Source organism: Pseudonaja textilis, chromosome Z, assembly GCF_049901715.1.
Source record: "Pseudonaja textilis isolate UNSWEBS1 chromosome Z, rPseTex1.2, whole genome shotgun sequence".
In the NCBI taxonomy this organism is placed as follows: domain Eukaryota; kingdom Metazoa; phylum Chordata; class Lepidosauria; order Squamata; family Elapidae; genus Pseudonaja; species Pseudonaja textilis.
In genome coordinates, this window is record NC_142008.1 from 107409058 (window position 1) to 107428396 (window position 19339).

Consider the following 19339-nt stretch of genomic DNA (forward strand, 5'->3'; position numbering starts at 1 on the left):
TTGCTCCCAACTCACCTGGAAGGGGGACATCTCGGTGGAGGAGAGGTCCTTGAACCAGCTTGCCCAGCTCCGTGTTCACACCCACATAGGCTGTCTGGGAACACACCACTCCAGAGCTCAGGCTTGTCTCTAGCGCCAGGAGCCGCTTTTCCTCCACCGTCTCCTTGTCCTCTTCTAATTCCTGCAACAGAGCCTGAGCTGCAAGACGGTGAACAGGGAGCCTGCACAGAAAGGGCAGGGATGGATAGAGAAAGGGCTGACATTACATCACACACCAAGCCTTAATTGATTGTCAGTTCCTTCTATATCATGGTTTTCTGCCCAGAGGGTCAGCTGACAGTAAATACAGGAAAAAGTTAATAGCAACGGCTTGTTTTGCACTTTAACTCATGAAGCTGAAAAATCTAGGCTAAAAAGACCTCTCCTTGTTCAGTCTCTTCTCTGAAAAGAGAAAAAGCAGAGCCTGAATGTATCCCTTGGGGAACACTTCTATAGCCTGGAAGTAATATGAAATAACACGTTTTATTTTGCATTGACTTGGGCTGTTGGACTTTAGTCAATCAATGTCTTCTTAACTATGTTCATTCTGAAAACTGACAGAACAATTATGAAACCAGCCAAATCTCTTGGCTAAAGGATATGAATCCAGAGGGCAAGAGATGACACACACATCTGAGCAATAAACTTGATTAAGGTGGTGGCTTCCTACTTTCATTTGGCATTAACATACAAAGGACATATTATCTCCAAGAAGAAATGACTGTGCTGGGTGAAAAGCACCTCTCTTTGAATCAACAAAACAGCTTCATCTTTTTTTTGGTTCATAATCTACTCCTGGCTGCATCATGTATGAAGAGATAGCTAGGAGCAGCTCAGGAAGAAACTCTGTGAATCTGAAAAAAGAGGCATCTGCTTCAGGATTCAGAGACATGATTTGAATGTGCTCCCACTAACACACTCATGTGCCTCTTTTAAAGGGTTTGTTCAGACTTGGGTTCCACCTTGAAGGAAAAGTTCTGGGCTCTACCTGTCTGTCTTCTCAAGTTGGAGTGAGAACTTTGTTGTTTCTGTGGGACTCTCATTTTGGAAATTATACCGAACAATGGCTGTCCCCTCCATGGAGCCTGTCATCTGCATAAAAACAAAAGGAAGGGGAAAAGAAGGAAAATTCTTTCTGAGAACCAGGATGTTTTGGAATTAGAGCTGCCAAGGAAGGGCCACTGAAATACCCTTAGCTGAGCCAGCACAAGTCATAGTCCACACCACAGCAGGGAGGATTTCTCAAGTTGGTGGGCCTCAGGTGGATCACTTGCCTGAAGTTGGCCCTGGATCTGGGCATAGATGAGGCAGCGCTGACCTTGGAAAATGACCCGAGGGCCTGACCCCACAGGTTTGGCCTCAAGGCCAGATGGCAGTTCCCAGTTCAGAGAGATCCCCGATACCGCTGGCTGAAGCGCCTTCTTCAGACTTTGCAAAGCCTGCAGGAAACAGGAATTTTATGAAGAAGCAATATAAGATTTCAGCATCCTCTGAGAAATAAAATACAAAATTTATTTTTAAAATGTCAAGGTTATTACTGCTCTAGTATACAGCTTATGAAATAGTGTCTTTAAAAAAAAAGCTTTGACTAAACCAGATGTTCTATTCTGCTTCATACACACACACACAAACACATCACACAAATGATTTCTGGACTTTGAGGCACCTGCCCTAACAATTCACAGAATATATCTACATCTCTAAATATATACATGTAGATATCTGTATAGTTATGCAGATAGTTGCTTTAGTCTGGCAAGATCCTATTTGTAGACGACCAACAATAAAGAAACTGCTCTGAATAAATCTTCGTATTGTTCTTGGTTCCTTGGGCCTGACCCTGGAGCAAATTCAGACAAAGGCAGGACAGGAAATCAGGGAATTAGAAACTAAGCTTTACGAGGAGAAACTGAAGGAGGTTGATATGTTTAATTTTAAGAAAAGGTGGCTGAGGAGGGATATGGTGGCATTTTCAAATACCTATTGGTAATGAATTGCATGACCTTAAAAACTTCTAAATAAATTGTAGGGGGCATGCATAAGTGCACCAATGTACTTACTGTCCCTGTCCTAGTGTTTCTTTTATTTTTCTTATATGTATTCATTTCATGTATTCATAACTATGTTTATCCTTATACTTATTATCTTGTAAGCAATTGACAAATTAAATAAATAATAAATAAATAAACTCATGGCTCTGAGCTCCTAAATGAAAGGAAGGATATAAATCCAAGAAACAAACAAACAAGCAAGATTAATTATCTTATTCCAGAATGTAGGATATGGCATATTGGATTTAATTTGAAGAAGACGGATTCTGGTTGAAAGTCAGACTAATCTTTTTAATAAGAACAGTTCAACCGGAACAAGTTACTTAGAGAAGTAACCAAGCTTCCATTCATTTGATGTGTTCAGATGGAATGAAACAAATTAGGATGCTTCAATTTGGGTTTCTGCTCTTAAAAGGGCACTAGACTCAATAGCCTAAATAGTCTTTTTTATGATTCTATGAATTAAATCTTGTAACTTTAATTAATACTAAATAAAATGTTTCACACTGAGTTGACATTTCAGAGATATTTCCTTAGTGCTATTTCATCCCATCTGGAGGCTTCTAATCTAGGAACAGCTATGACATAATAATTTTATTATTAATCCTCAAATCATACAAATAATAAGACAAGTATGTGCATCTACTACCTCAAAATGTTCCTATACTTGTACTTCATAAAGAATATGCATTATAAATCAAAATAAACAACAGGATTTCTCATTCGTTCTTGTCAAAACCAAAGAACTGCATCCATGTAATTTCTGATGACCCCTCCCCGCCTTTTTTCAAAGATATTAAGCTGGTACAGCTGATATAACTACAAGCTCAGAGAGTGCCAAGGACCCTATAGTTTAACCCACCGAGCTACAAATATTTTCTTCTATCGGTAACTTTTAAATAATTAAGTGGCCGTGTCAATGGATATTCTCAGTCATCCAGGTAATGGTTGTCCCAAAAGTGTCCCCCCCCCACACACAAAAAAAGTAACTGGACTTTGTTTTTTCCTTGAAAACATTTCACTTCTTATCCAAGAAGCTTCTTCAGTTCTGGCAATTAAGTAGCAGCTTAAAAGATGCTAAACCCTATAGCTACATGCCAATGACATGCAGCAGAGCTAAAACACATGAAGAAGAAGAGACCTCACTTTGGCCTGCATGCGTTCTTTGCCAGTGATGAATTCAGCACTGCCTCCAGCAGCTTGAGCAATGCCTTTGACCAGGGATGTGGAAGCTCCTTCCCCTATGCCAAAGGAGAAGCATCTGTTTGGTGGGAAGAAGAGGGGAAGAAGAGGATAGAAGCTGATGGAAGCCAAAAAAAAAATGAACATTATGAAAACAATTTCTCTTTCTTTGCTTACCTGTGGGAGCCACTATTACGCCTAACTTCAGCAATGACCTCATTTGTATTAAACACCTCTCCATCAGTGAACAGAAAAATCTGTGAAAATGGAGAGAGCAATGACGTCTAGTCTGACTACCAAGTTATTTGGAAGCAAGTGAGAAGAAATATAATAACTTATGGCTAGTTTCAAAGGACAATGAGACTGGAAGACAACAAAGCTGTGTTTAACCAGAACTGGTTCTCTATACAGTGGACCACATTCTTTATAGTCAACTCCTGCCTGTGCACACATTGTTGTTCTCTTGTGTTCTTTCCATCAAATTTGCAGCACTTTCCCACTGCCTGCTTTAAACTTTATCTCTTTTGTTTTATACGTATACTACACAGTAACTTTCTCTCTTTGTTTAGCGTTTTGTCCTAAGCATTTTTCTCTTATGTACAGTTTCTTTTGTTTCATCATTCTATCAACCATTTTTTTTTCCTGTGGTCATTCTATTTTTACTCGTTTTCATTTCTTTCCTTTCTTTCCCTTGCCATTTCCCCAAGTTTCCTTTTTGACATTACAAAAAAAATATATTCCATTACCAGAATATCTTCTTTTATAGAATCTTTCACTAAGTCTTTCAGTCATTTATTATAAATAATCAAATCAGTCTTGGATTTAGAATTGTTCTTTCATTTATATATATGAGTAGGCTTATACTTAAAACAATACGCAGACCTTTTTCTAAGCAGATAACTCACCAGTCACCATTCATTCATTCTTGGATGCCAATGGATCATGTAAATTCAAAATATTGCACAATTGTTCAAAAAATATAATTGGTTTTCAAACAGGAAGCTTTGCTCTCAGTCTCCCATGCCTTTATCATTCTTTGTTTTGCACAATGCTACTTATGTTGAAAGGAAATAACGTGATGAGCATATATTGTATATATATATATCTACAACCTATAGCAAATTTTCCTCATATTTCTGAATGTGAGCATTACTATATACTTTTATTATAAAACTTTTTGTGAGTGTGCTTAATCTTGATTCTATATGAAAGGGAAGATGACCCTATTATAACTTTAAATACCTGTCGAGGATGTCCTTCAAGGTATGGCTGACTGTAAATGGCCTTCAGGGGCTTTATAATCTCTGTGCCTCCCAAGTCACAATCCAGCTCCTTCACACATTGGACAGAAGTGCTCATGCTCTCCTGGGTGTACTCCACACTCTGCCTGCAGAAGGTGCCAAAGAGTGAAGCTCAGCCAAGTTTCCCCAAACTACCTTTTATATACAGTACTCCCCATCCGTAATAATGTAACTCCCCTTTGCCACCTCATTGCATTATGGCCCTAGAATTCAGTACTGGGGATAGAAAAGGGTATATATGTTAACCACCAACAAGACCAAAAAGGACAATATAATACTGCATGATCTGAGATCCAGAATGAGACCTCAAGGTTGCTCCAAGAACCTTTTAGCACTTGCCACCCAATTATAATTTTCACTTCACTAGGAGGGGAAATTATTGAATATGTAGAGAGAATGACAAGTGCATTTAATTTATGTAAGTTTCTTGAGATTTCAATCAAATTTAGCTTCAGTCATGGTCAGATCAATTTTTTTGTCCTTTTTAACTTAGTATTTTTTAAAAAACAAAGAAACAGAAACAAATAAATAAGCAATGCATTTGATTTTTCCAGGAATACTTCATAGAAATAAATAAGAACTGGAGAAGTTAAAAGACAAATGGCCTGACAAGAGGCAATTTTTAAAACTTACGGGTAGAATGATTCATAAGTAGAGCCAAAGCCATAGATGTTGAAGTAACATCCCAGAGGGAGACTCTTAAGCAAGAAAATCAGGGTTTCCTGAGATGGAGTCATAAATAAACATCCTGAGTTAGTTTCCAGGTACAGGAATATCAAAGAACCATGTCTTCTTTAATTCTCATTTTACAAAATCTGTTGTTTCTAGATGCTGGATTAGGAGATTTAGATTTCAGGTCTCATTCCTAAGCCTCATTTTCTCACTTACTTAGTCACTGATCTACTTTTCAGGACCAGGGACATCATATTGAGCAGCTTGAGGAAAATCCTAAGCATGGAGTGAAAACACTGTACTCATCTTATACTTGTAGACTACAAATCATCGTTTCAACCTATCAATTCACCCATAAGATACCTTGGCACTCTGAATGCGTGTTGGTGAGCCACAACTGTTATCCATGGTGGTATTCATGCTGCCAGAGCGATCTAGCAGGAAGATTAACTCTCCAGCAGCAGTATTATTTGGCTTGACAGCTGAAATTTTGGGGTACAGGGTCAGCAGAAGGGCTGGGTCCCCCATCAGTGAACCTATATTTTTGTAGGAGGTAAAGATATCAATAAGCATTTTCACTCAAGGCAGGGCTTTTCCAATTCTCAGTAACTTTTCATTCCATGCACATGATAACCTAATGCCAAAGATGAGAGGCATGCTAATAGAGAATGCAGAACTGTAGTGGAGAGGCACAGATTCTTCACCTGTGCCTTCAACTTTGCTAACCTGGGGTAGCTCCAGACTTCCCAGCTTCTAAAATGGCGCTGGTCTTGTGAACATCTTCATAATATATAAGCAGTTCCACATCACAGCCAAACTGGTGTCCTTCAGCCAAGGAGACCTTTGGGAAGATAAGTAAAATCAAAATTCTTTCAGGTTGTAGTTCTAACACTGCTGTAGACTCTAGGTCAGTAATGGTGAACCTGTGACATATGTCAAAGATGACATGCCAGCATTCACCACAGCTAATTTCCCCCCCAAAAGTATGTCCCATTATTGTACAATTTTTAGAAGCTTCAGAAACTGCCCAAGAACAGTGTGTGCTCTTGCACAGCCAGATCCTTAGATGTTGTGTGGCCTCCAGAGCTTCTAAAAATATTTTATTTTAGTCGTATTTCATTTTTAGTTATTTGATATTTTTTATGTAATACATGGCATGGCATGATTGAACTGCATTTATTAAAAATAAATTACTGTATAAAGAATTATTTCTCTTTTATTCTGAGCAGCTCTACCTGTGCAATAGTGTGGTCCTCCGTCATATATTGCAGAGGATCTAGACTGCATTTTGACTCTACACGGTTGATGCCATAAGGGGACTCCATCCTGGCATTGAGGCTGAGTATGTAGCACAGATCTTTTGTAAGCACATGTACTTTATTAACAGTTCCCTCTTCAGAACCTGCTAAGAGAAATCACATTTGAGATTCTGCCTATAGAAAGTGGAGAGGCTCCTGTGGGGATAGTAGCTCATGAAACTGGGGCACTAGGACAGCAGTTAAAGAGGATAGATTGGACCAGGACAGCTCAGGTTCATAGCCCAATATGGCCACGATCCTCACTCTGAATTTGGATTCCAGCAGATGTTTGCTTGAACTCCAAAGCTACACAGGGAGGAATACAATTACTACTTGGTTACCACTGAAAAAGCCAATGATAAATTAGTCCTGGCAAGAAAAGGAGTCACAGGAATCCTACTCAAATTGTAGAATGTGTACTTTTGTCCTAGTCCCTCAGCTTGCAAATCCAGCCTACTTCATGAAGATGGTATGAGAAGAAAATAGAAAGGGGAGAAAAGATATATCAATATTTCTTTTCAATTTGGGAAGAAAAATAATTGGATAAGATAGCTGAAAGTCTTCAGGTTCTTTGCACCTTCTTCTATTCATCTGGAGGGTACCACCTTGCAAAAGTCTGGTCTATTTTGAATTCTACCCATTAATAAAAATAAAGAAAATGGTGCCGTGTTTCTCCAATAATACGGCCTCCCCCAATAGGAAGTCCCAGCATGTTTTATAGGTATAAAATCAAATTAAGCCCTTCCCCCCAAATTAAGGCCTATATTAAACATGCAATATGGGGGGGAATGGCGGGGGGGCCTTGCTGTTAGGAAGTACTTTTGTTGCATACCCGGATATGGTGCTGCCCGCATTGACTTTGGCGTTGGTGGGGCACTTAGTATCAGGACACCTTCTACCACCATTGCTTTCCCTTCTCCCTGTGCTGCTGTGGCGTTTAGAGCAACATTGCGGCATTTGGCGCAGCCATGCTCGGCCAGCCAGGGCTCCTCCCTGCAACTGGAACCCGGCGGAGACACTTGGCTTCAGGCGCTCCTGTTGCCGCCTTCCCTTCGCCTTCAAAGGCAAAGCCAATTCTTTTAAAAATGACGTCCTATTACTGGTACAAGAGGGCAGCCCAACCCCACGTGGGGAGGTGAATCTCCCGGGGCTGCAGTGCAGGATCGGCCCACCCCGAGAAAGAGCGCCTAGCCACCATCCCTGCCTGGCAGCGGGCAGAGCGTGAAGAGCTTTGCCTGGGGCGCCCAGTGCAGCTGACAGGTGGGCCCTCCTGCCCGGCAGCAGAGCTCTCGCCAAGGCAGCGAGCTCCTCCCTGCCGGGCCCTCTGCTCATCCTGCCAGGGCTGCGCCAGAGCCGTGCGGGCTGGGCAGAGCCATGAAAGCGAGCTGCGGGTGCACGCCCGCCTGCCAAGCAAAAGAGCTGGGCCGACCTGAGCTTCACTTCCTTCCCAAGTCCCTCCAGCCCAAACCCGAAGGGGCCACTGGGAGAGGCTGCCCGAGGCAGTGATAGCACCCACCTGTCTGCGGACAGGGAGGCGAGGCAATGGCAATGCTGCTTCCCTGGCCGGCAGGTCCAGTGGAGAGAGCCCGAAGCCGCCCATCCTTTCCACCCCTCACCTAGCCCGTCCCCATCCCCACGCATCTCCAAATGCGCCGGTAGCTCCAAATGCTGCAGTAGCACGGGCATCAGGCAGAGGTGCTCACTCGGCAGGGCTAAGCTTGGAGGACGCGGCACAGGCCATCGCCTTGCCTGTCCGTCCATGGATGGGTGGGCGCTATCACTGCCTCAGGCAGCCTCTCCCGGTGGCCCCTTTGGGTTCGGGCTGGAGGGACTTGGGAAGGAAACCAAGCTTGGGGTGGCCCGGCTCTTTCGCTTAGCAGGCGGGCGAGCACCCATGGCTCGCTTTCCCGGCTCTGCCCAGCCCGCATAGCTCTGGTGCGGTCCTGGCAGGATGAGTGGAGGGCCCGGTGGGGAGGCTCTTGCTGCCTTGGCAAGAGCTCTGCCGCCAGGCCGGAGGGCCCACCTGTCAGCAGCAGTGGGCACCCCAGGCGAAGCTCTTTGCACTCTGCCCGGCACCAGGCAGGGATGGTGGCTGGGCGCTTTTTCTTGGGGTAGGCCGATCCTGCACTGCGGCCCCGGGAGATTCACCTCCCCACGTGGGGTTGGGATGCCCTCTTGGGCAGGGGAGGCTTTGTCATACCGGTAGTAGGGTGTCTTTTTAAAAAGAATTGGCTTTGCCTTCGAAGGCGAAGTGAAGACAGCGACAGGAGCGCCTGAAGCCAAGTGTCTCTGCCGGGCTCCGGTTGCAGGGAGGAGCCCTGGCTGGCCATGCGTGGCTGTGCCAAATGCCGCGGTGTTGCTCTAAACACCGTGGCAGCACAGGGAGAAGGGAAAGCAACAGTGGCGGAAGGTCTCCCGATACGAAGTGCCCCACCAACGCTGAGGTCAACATCCAAGCCGTTGCCGCCCGCCCACCCACCCGAGGATGAAAGGGGGAATTAAGTCACCCCCAAAAGACAGCCTAGCCATTTTTTCAGGGGTCAAAAAAATAAGGACTGGCTTTACTTTGTGAGAAACATGGTAAAATTAAATGGAAAGGATCAATGGCAGTATGTATCCTTCTCAAGCTTCTTACTTCAAGAGGTTTTTTTTTTTAATGGCAAATTATAGGTGTGTTTACACAATGTGACTGAAACACTGCTAGTTGCACATCCCCAAAGAATGTACAGAACATGTCAACTCCTAGCATTGTAAATTATGCCTTCATGTCTTGTATGAATCCAGCCACAGGATTTTAGGATGAAGCTGAGTTAATTATCCCAGTGCCTGACCACACTGAGCAGAAAGGGGAGTGAAGGGGCCCATTGGAGGCTTTACTTTGGGACTCCATGATGGACTTGGGAACAGTGTTAGTTACCTTCAGGAATGTAGCGGGGGTTCAAGACTGCTGGCAGGACAAAACGGACGGCATCATCTGGTTCCACTGCTAGTGCTTGAATGTAGCGCAGTTTCAGTGTGGCTTCCCCACCAGGAGGAAGATTGCCCAGGTTGCACGTGAAAATGTCACTGGTATTTTCTTCTCTCTCAAGCAGGAAAGCCTGGTGGCCTTCACTCAGGGCATCGTCGTATTCTTGCTCTGCCTGGGTTGAAGAAGAGGGAGAAAAAGGCAAGAAGATCACAGGTAATAATAATAATAATAATAATAATAATAATAATAATAATAATAATAATAATAATACACTGCCCAAACAATGATTTTAGTAGTAAAGGTAAATGTTGCGTTCTTTCAGAAAGACTTAAATATCTTTTAAATAGTGTTGCTTTGGGAATGACTCAGAGTATGCTGAAGATATATAATGATAATGGGAAAGGAGGGAGGGAAATGCAAGGGAAAACAAAAAAGAAAGCAAGATATGGATGTATGTTATTTTCTATAACTAAGATGGCTATGAATAAGTACTTCAATATAAGCAGCCCAGAAAGAAATGGAAAAAAATTAAACAAGGAAAATTAAGTAGAGCGATTGTAACAGTAGCATTCACAGCCCACCTAAAATCAGACTAAAAGTATAGTTCTTGATAAATGAAATACTGTTTAGTAATTGGCAGCCTTCTTTCCAAATTGAAAAAAATATTCACCACTGAAAAACTGCTAACTATTATAAAAACTAAGAAAATAAATTAAGATCTACTAAATGAACAAAGACTTCAAACAAAAGTCAAAGATAATAAAAAAAGTTTCTTCCAACATATAAATAACAAGAAAAAAATCAAGGAAACAGTCGATCCACTAAAGAGAGAAGATAGCAAGGAAGTAACAGGCAACAGAGAGGAAGCAGAACTGCTTAACTCATTCTTTGCATCCATCTTCATGCAAAAAGAAACTATAGCTCAACCCACCAAAAACATAACTGTAAAAGAGAGACCAGAAATAAAAGTCAAAATAAGCAAAAAAATAGTAAGAGAACACCTGTCTGATCTTGATGAAAACAAATCACCGGGGCCTGATGGATTACATCCCAGAGTTTTAAAGGTGCTGGCAGAGGTCATCTCAGAACCACTGCACCATATCTTTCAAAAATCCTGGAGCACCGGGGAACTACCAGAGGACTGGAAAAGAGCTGATGTAGTTCCCATCTTCAAAAAAGGAAAAAAAGCAGACCCAGGAAACTATGTACCAATCAGCCTAACATCAATACCCAGGAAGATACTGGAAAAGATAATAAAAAAAAACAGATCATGCCAAACCAATCTTATTTCATTCTTCAACACAGTGACTAAATTAGTAGACCAGCAAAATACTGTGGACATAAATATTTAGATTTCAGCAAGGCATTCGACAAAGTAGACCACAACCTACTTCTTACTAAGCTAGAAAAAAGTGGAATAAATAGCACCACCACTAGATGGACTCGCAATTGGCTGGCAAACCATACTCAACAAGTAGTCCTTAATGAGTCTAAGTCTACATGGAGGGAAGTAAGCAGTGGGATGACACAAGGTTCCGTCTTAGGCCCAATACTCTTCAATATCTTCATTAACGACTTAGATGAGGGAATAGAAGGGGAACTTACCAAATTTGCAGGTGATACGAAGCTGACAGGAATAGCTAACACCCAAGAAGATAGGCTCAAGATCCAGATGGATCCTGACAGACTAGAACACTGGGCCATATGTAGAGAAAAGTAAAGTCCTACACTTAGGCAAGAAAAACCAAAGTACACATATAGATTGGGTGAAACCAGGCTCAATAGCAGTAACTGTGAGAGGGATCTTGGAGTCTTAGTGGACAAAACAGCTAAATATGAGCTGGCAGTGTGCAGCAGCAGCCAAAAAAGCTAATGCAACTCTAAATTGTATTAACAGAGGGATACAATCAAGATCAAGGGAAGTACTAATACCACTCTATAAAGCCTTAGTAAGACCACACCTAGAGTACTGCATTCAGTTTTGTTCACCACATTATAAAAAAGATGTTGAGACTCTAGAAAAAGTACAGAGAAGAGCAACCAGGATGATTAGGGGACTGGAAGCTAAAACATACAACAAATGGTTGCAGGAACTGGGCTTGGCTTGTCTAGTAAAGAGAAGGACCAGGGGAAGGAGACATGACAGCAGTCTTCCAATATTTGAGGGGCTGCCACAGGGAGGAAGGGGTCAAGCTATTTTCTAAAGCGCCTGTAGGCCAGACAAGGAATAATGGATGGAAACTGAACAAGGAGAGATTTAACCTGGAAATAAGGAGAAACTTTCTGACAGTGAGAACAATCAACCAATGGAACAGCTTGCCCTCGGAAGTTGTGGGAGCGCCTTCACTTGAGACTGTCAAGAAGAGATTGGACTGTCATTTGTCAGAAATGGTGTGGGGTCTCCTACTTGGACAGGGGGTTGGACTAGATGACCTACAAGGTCCCTTACAACTCTGATTATCTGTTATCTTTTTAAGAAAGAATCTGCAAACATAAAAATTAAGACCAGCTGATTCTAAAGAGCAACATGCAGAATTCTAGATATATAATTTGGGTTTATAGATGAAATCTCTATTGGCTTCACAAAAACCCCTAAATGTTTAATTACTTTGTACCTGCTTCTTCTCTCGGATCTGGGCCTCAATCCGTTTCCCACCGATCAGACCTTCAAAGGCATAAACTGCAGCTTCACCATCCAGCGGGAAGACAAAAGTGGCCTCCACTGGATTCTTTTCATCATTCTGGTACTGGAGTTCTGAAACAACGTCAGCCACAAAACCTCGTATAATGACATCCACCGAAATGCTTTTCAAAGGCACTGGGGTATGGAAATAACAAAAAGAGGATGGTTAATTGAATATCTGGCCTGGCCCAAAGCAAAAAACTGAACTCAAAGTTAATGCTAAAGACACTGAGACCAAATTCATTGCAGGCACTGTATACCTCTCCCCAAACCTCAAAGCCACTAAATGATCTACAAAGCTTCATAATTATAGGCTGTCAGCTAGAAAGCACCCTCATTTCATTTTTAAGCAGAATACAACTGGCTGTTTACTAATCAATAATCATACTCAATTTACCTGGTAGATTAGAGGATGTGAGGAAGCCATATCTATGTGTAGCTGATGGCCACATATTGAAAGAATCCAACTGAGGAAGACAAAAAATATAATGCTATTTTTTTATTCTAATTTATTGAAGAAGACAGAAAAGATGTTGGTACAGTTTTCAGCTGAGTATTTTTCTTATGGCTTGTCTAGCTTATTTCAGATATCAATTATTTTATTTATAACCATTCATATTTTGCATTTGTATGATTAGCTAGAGTTTTGATGGGCACAAAACAAACTAGAAATAAGGCAAGAAACAACCTATCCATTTCACACAGCATTATATCACATCGATAATCAGGTAGTTATCAAAGAATGATAGTTTATGACTCTACAATCATGGTTTACTTTCTGAACTTGTATATATCAGGATTAATCAAAATAGCCTGGCTTAGTTTTGTTGAGACTTGTTTTTTTATTTAATTCTTTTTTAAAAAAGAAAGTATGTTTCCATTCTTAATAAAAGCCAGAGCTCACTGGAGGATGGACAGCTATATAAATTTCTTAATAGGAAACAAAATAAAAACAGGCTAGATCTTTTGAAGAATTTTAATGGAAAAAATATAGAAGAAAATAAATATAATATCACTGAACCATTGCAGAAGAGATATAAAGCCTACCTGTTTTGCTAAATGATTGTTGGATAGAAGTAGCAGCCATTCACATGTCTCTGTAAGCATAGTTTGAAAATGGCTTGCTTATTCTTTATGATAATTTTGTTGCATAATAGCATCTATCTCATCTCCAGCCCATAGCTGAGGGAACCTAACTTGGTTTTTTTTCCACATTCAGTTCAGAATTCTTGTTTTTCTCTTCTCCTGACATGCACATTTCTGGTATGGGCTTTGACTTGGGCAGAGATCGGTCCTTAGGAAGTTGCCCATATAATGTCAGATGGGTATTTTGTAAAATGCTGGGCACCGCACTCTGGGAGAGATTACTCACTCTTCTGCCTGATGCTTTATCTGTTAAATGCTTGACAACCAAAGCATTTAAAAAAAAAAAATGGTCCTTGATCTCTCACAAAAGTGCCAGACCTGTGTAAAAAAGTATCTCAACTGATAAGCACAGGGAGAACTTTCTCCTGTTGGAAGTTCTCATGACAATATTGTTTTAACCACAGCATTTCTCCTCAGGTTGATAGGATAAAATTTCACTAGGTAGTTTCAATCATTTTATCCCAGTAGATCAGGCAGCTTCCAAAGCATTGGTGGATATAGAGGAAGAACTGCTTCCTAGTTCATCCAGCTTAATTCCATTGTCCAAGTTGACTGTCACTCAGGACATTTCCCCCAGACTTGCAAAAGAGGAGGGGGGGGAGAGAAATGGCTTCTCTACCCCCTTCTTCTCACTGCCTTCCTTACCACCAAAGAGAATGAGAGACATTACCAGTCTTCACTGATCAGGTTGCAACAGTGATTTGCAGATGATGATGAGTATTGCTTTTTCTTACCTATTTTATATTCCAATTAAATGTATTCAAGGTGATATATTAGGCCTAGCTGAGTAAAGATAATAGATCCCAAAATATAGGGGAAAGGAAAAGATAGTTAGCATTTGGTTTTTCTTATCCCTATATCTATTGTAAGAATTAAAATATATGAAGGCAGATGAATCAATGATCAAATCAAGACACATCAGAAATTATTTTATATATTATTCAAGCTCAGGTAGTTTTCTCCTGCAGCTTAGTAGGATAAATCTAAGAGCTCTCCAATCATTTTTATTTTATTATATATGGATGGTGCTTTTGGCTAGGATCTTCTGATATTTATTGGGGGTTACTATGTCAAAAATCTTTAAAAGATTTGTAACAATGTCATTTGATACAGTGCCCTTTTCCAATTAGCCTGGATTGAAGAATGTTGGATTATATATAGTACAATCATCTTCCTCAACACTGTCTGGAAATATGGATACATCCTCCCAGGTAGGGAGCAAGAAGATTTAGCATAGAGGTAATTTCCCCCATTTATTGAAGGGACCTCAAGTACTAGGAGAAAAAAACTGTCAGCTGTGATTCGGGAGACTGAACACTATTAATTTAAGCAAAGAAATGCAAAGAGATGGAGAAGTAAATGTGCTTTTGGTTCTCTAAAGATTCAAAACGCAACAGAGTGAAAAAGCAACAGGACACGGAATAACCTTTGGTATAAGCAAAGAAATAAAAGGTATCTCAGAAAAGGGAAGGGAAAGAATCTCCTCCAACAGAATTTGGCCTACCTGCCTTCAAAGATGAGAAGCCGCAGGTCCCTCTTTCCCTGAAGCAAAACCGAAAGTAAACTTTCCGGGTGAATTCTCCGTTATCTCCGCCCCTCACTAGAGAACGCCAGAGATTCTTCGACCAAGCAAGCTCCAATCAGCGCGATCCTAACCTTGCTTGGTCCGAGAGACCTTTTGGTCATGTCGCTCCCTCCGTCCTTTTGGAGTCGCTCCTATTATGCTATTTCCCGCCCCACTAAGGCGGGGGCTTTGCAACGTTATCGGAGGCGTCTTATTCTCTCCCTCCCTCTCGCTTTAATAAGGAAGACGTGCAACCAATATGCTGCAATTCCCATAACTGACTATTCCCGGCCTCGCTACAAGGACATCTGGATTACAGCTCCCACAATCTTCACAGGGTTTGTTATGATTTGGCAGCAGATGAAGGCCAAATCCACCACGTTATTTACCCAGAGCGAAACGGAGATTCAGTTTTTCTCAACCAGCGGGTCTTGTAACTCAGTTTTGTTCAGCGTGGGACTTAGTAGCGGGAAGGGAAGATCCCCTCTCCTCACTTTCCGCTTGCATGAATTGGATTTTTCAGAATTTCGTAGCCGTGCAATAATCTGATAATAATCCGCCAAAGACGCAGTTTGACCTTTATAGAACTTGTTGGGGAGTGTGTCTACGTATACATATGTTGGAAGTTTCAATTCCCCCCTCTTCTAGAAAAACAGCCCCCACCCTTTGTCAAGTAGGGCTATTAAAATAGCTGGAGCCAGCTTTCATCACATACATTTAGCTTGCCTAAACCAATACTGGTGGTGCATATAGTGTTTGAATTGATAACTGGGGTGTATAATCTGTTTCTGGTATATTTTTTGCTCCCCTATTGTTGGAATAAACATCAGACATGTTAAAATTGGCCAAAGATCAGGTGTCCTATAAAAGTAGGCAGATAGTTCAAAGAACTGGGTGAACTCAAATCTTTCAGCAGGCACAATGCCTATGTAGTTTACCTTTTAAAATGAAATTTGGGTTCGTAAGTAACTATGCCCTGATTTTTACCTGTACAGATTTTTAATGAAGACAGGACCAATTAGTGGGAGAAAAATACCTTTATATATCTGCTTGTTTATTCCATTTCTGTAGCCACCCATTTCAATCAATGACCCTGGGCGGCTTAGAATTCCACATCCTCTTTCTTCCTCCCTCCTGCTTCTACAGTCTTTATTTTTATATAGCAGGCCATAACCTCTGTCATCTTTGAGTCAGCATGAAAATTGGTGCCCAGTAACCAGTCCTGTTTTGATTGCAACTGTTTCAAGTTGCAATCTGAAGAATCTCCTTTCTTGAAGAGTCTACCCTTCCCAACCAGATCTAACAGGATAGGCATGTTGCTGATCATATCAGCCAAATAGTGTAGATGAGGGCCGGATGCATCACATGCTGGCTATGCCCCCGCCCAGTTTAGTGAAGTGGGAAAAAGTCCTGATATGTCGCAATGCTGTTGTGATGACGTGAGTTTGACACCCCTGGTGGGAACTGGAAGATGGGCTTTTTCCACAGTGTCCCCTGTTCTATGGAACATCCTTACTTCAGAAATTCAAAACTTGATTATGTTCCCATATCTGGGGTGCTGCATGTGATAAGGGCTGTTTCTTGGCCTTATTGTTAAATTGCCAAATATCTTGGCTGATAATGTATATTTATTTGGATGTTTCTATTGTTTTTTTATTATGTTAAAATGTTTTTAATATTTTGATTATAATGTATTTTTTGAAGGGAATGCAATGGCTCTGGGGTTAAAGAGACTGAGCTTGTCAGCTGGAAAGCTGATAGCCTGGGATTGAGATCTGAGTGCTGTGCGAGAGGGTGAGCTCCTTGGTGAGCTCCTGCCCACCTAGCAGTTTGAAAGCATGAAAATGTGAGGAGTTAAATAGGTACCACTTTGGTGGGAAGGTAACAGCATTTTGTGCTCCTCAGTGTTTAGTCATGCTGGCTACAATGATCATGGAAATGTCTTCGGACAACGCTGCCTCTCTCGGCTAAGAAATGGAGATGAGCACCATGCCCTAGAGTCAGATACAGCTGGACGTGATGGGGGGTGGCGGGGGGAGAATCATGGCTTTTACCTTTATAATTTTTGAATTTTAAACCACTCAGTGTCATGGACTGACTATAGAAATTGAATAAATAAAGTTATTGCAATTGCCTTTTTGGTTTTTTAAGTAAGCACATTTACTCATTTTGAGATTGCACCTGGACTGTGACAGTGGATTTGAAAGGAGAGCGAGTACACAGGGGTGCTCAAGTTGTGTCTGTCAGCCATTTGTTAAAACAATGGTCTCATTTACAGAATGGTATGATATGCTGTGGTACAATCCCAGGAAAACTTTTAGTTTTATTGAATTGCTGACAGATGCTGTCATCATGCCCATGTGTTTTGAAGTATCTTTACATATTTTTTAAAAAATATAAATTGTATTAACTTTTTTTTAAAAAAACCTAAAAATTAACAGCAATGCAGAATAAGCAGAACAAGGAGAGAAAGAGAAAAAAATAAAAATGTGGAAAGGATAAAGAAGAAAAAGAAACAAGAAGCTTCTGATTTCCTTTGCAGCAAATACAAAATATTACAAAGTTCTCTCTTTATGATTACAAAATATCTACTTTTTCCTATTATCCAATTTTAAATCATCAAATGATTTCTGTTTCATGCAAGTAGTGTGCCAGGGATTTGCAGTTGGCCATAAATACAGATATTATCTTTTCTTTAATCAAAGAATTTAATTTAGCCATCTCTGCAAGTTCCAACATCTTCATCAACCACTTCCCAGTTTTGTGAAGTGTCTAAACTTTTTAACTGTTAGGCATACAGTAATTTTGTTGACATCTTTTTCTCCTTGAATATAAAATCCTGCACATTTGTAGAAAATGCTACTTTAACTAAATCTGATTTGAACCTCATTAACTCATGGGCTGGAGATAAGATGGACATCAGTGATGAAAATTGCCATGCCATGTCTGCATTTTGGTCCATAGAGAGAATGGAGAACGGCATGAAGGCATTCTAAAGCCTTTGGGATCCTTAATAATGTTAAAGTATTACATCATTGTGCAGAATGCTAGATGAAAGCTGGTCTCCCATAATCAAATATCCTTGAGAATTTGTACAGATGTGGTAGAATCATGCTTCACACATGTCACCAAAATAAGGAAAGTCAGTAAAATTTGTTTAGTTTATGTTTGGCGCTGTAAATAAATTCAATTGGAGAATAGCTTATAGAACATCTAAAGCAGGGGTATCAAACTCGATTTCATTGAGGGCCATATCAGGGTTGTGCTTGAGCTCAGGGAGCCAGAGTGGGCAAGGCCAGGGTGGGTACAGCCAGTTTGATGTCACTCATGTCGGGGACACCTGTGGTGGCCTGAGCACTCTGCCAGCAAAAACAGGCCCTCACAAGCTCCGTTTTTGGCTGCAATGGCCTCTTGCAACCCTCTGCCAGTGGAAACAGAGGTCCATTTTCACTGGCACAGGCACCGCGGGCCGGTCCTTTGCTGTTTCCAGGATGGCCCTGCAGGCCAGATCTAAGCACCCCGCAGACCAGATCTGGCCCAGAGGCCTTGAGTTTGATATCCCTGATCTAAAGCCATAATCAAAGAAACCACATGTAAATTCAGCCTGTTGTGTTTCCGAAAGTTATGGTTAATCAAACCATAGTTTATTGCACCTAAACCAGTATACTATGCAAAGTTGGGATGGACAGCCTGACATTTCAGATCTGATTTGCCTGTGAACTTTGATCTTTTGTTTTACAGAGTCCTTAGTGCAGTTGTTAAAAATTGGCACTGCATGCTATTGGCATGTTTTTTTAATAGATTAAATTCAACTTTATTGTCATTGCAAGGATACAGCAATGAAATGCAGTTAGTAGCCAACCAGAAGTGCAAAACAACAGTAAAATATAAATATATGTATGCAAATATGCAAGGCATCTAGGAATATGTCAATGGAAAACACAACAAAATGTATGTACACGAGCACACAAGGATAAGTGTGACTTCACATATATGAACATACACAACTGTACAAAATGTTTATGGACACATTGAATGTAAGTACAAATGCACAGAGAATCATACAAAATGCATCATATATTATCAAGGGAAGTATTAGGATATATGTGGGGACAAACAAACTGAGGAGTTCAGCAAGGAAACCGCTGTGTGGTAAAAGCTGTTCCCTAGCCTGCTAGTCTTAGACTGCAGGCACCTGAACCTCCTCCCAGATGGAAGAAGAGTAAACAGTTTGTGGGCTGGATGGAAGGAGTCCTTAATGATGCTGTGGGCTTTACGGAGATATTGTTTCCTCTGAATGTCCACAGTGGCAGGAAGTGGAATCTCTATAATGCGTTGGGCGGTTTTCACCACCCTCTGTAATGCCTTTTTTTCTTTTATAGTGCAATTTCCATACCAAACTATGACACAGCTAGTTAAGATGCTCTCGACTGTG

The 19339-nt window shown here is 41.2% G+C and overlaps 2 protein-coding genes across 11 annotated transcripts in view; one reads left to right on the forward strand and one right to left on the reverse strand.

Moving 5' to 3' along the window:
* Positions 1-14974, reverse strand: part of LOC113448497 (von Willebrand factor A domain-containing protein 5A-like) — a 38800-nt gene extending 23826 nt beyond the window's left edge. For 2 of the 6 annotated variants that reach the window (XM_087917971.1, XM_087917969.1), the window contains exons 1-14: positions 14845-14974; positions 12592-12661; positions 12127-12329; positions 9461-9683; positions 6481-6647; positions 5972-6086; positions 5609-5781; positions 5207-5295; positions 4515-4659; positions 3450-3529; positions 3237-3351; positions 1314-1478; positions 1028-1131; positions 16-221 (exon numbers count right to left, since the gene is read on the reverse strand). In XM_087917971.1, coding sequence (XP_087774097.1) covers positions 16-221; positions 1028-1131; positions 1314-1478; positions 3237-3351; positions 3450-3529; positions 4515-4659; positions 5207-5295; positions 5609-5781; positions 5972-6086; positions 6481-6647; positions 9461-9683; positions 12127-12329; positions 12592-12646 — 1840 coding nt within the window. In that variant the 5' untranslated portion in view covers positions 12647-12661; positions 14845-14974. Of the gene's footprint in view, positions 1-15; positions 222-1027; positions 1132-1313; positions 1479-3236; positions 3352-3449; positions 3530-4514; positions 4660-5206; positions 5296-5608; positions 5782-5971; positions 6087-6480; positions 6651-9460; positions 9684-12126; positions 12330-12591; positions 12662-14844 lie in introns of all 6 variants that reach the window. The other 4 variants (XM_087917970.1, XM_087917966.1, XM_087917972.1 and 1 more) reach the window with 3 other exon arrangements.
* LOC113448500 (serine protease 27-like) overlaps positions 9585-19339 on the forward strand; it is a 37303-nt gene continuing 27548 nt past the window's right edge. For 2 of the 5 annotated variants that reach the window (XM_087917975.1, XM_087917977.1), the window contains exon 1: positions 9641-9724. Coding sequence is in view for 1 of the 5 variants with exons in the window: in XM_087917973.1 (XP_087774099.1) it covers positions 15025-15328 (304 nt within the window). In the remaining 4 variants the exon portion in view is untranslated. Of the gene's footprint in view, positions 9725-15006; positions 15329-19339 lie in introns of those variants that run through there. The other 3 variants (XM_087917978.1, XM_087917973.1, XM_087917976.1) reach the window with 3 other exon arrangements.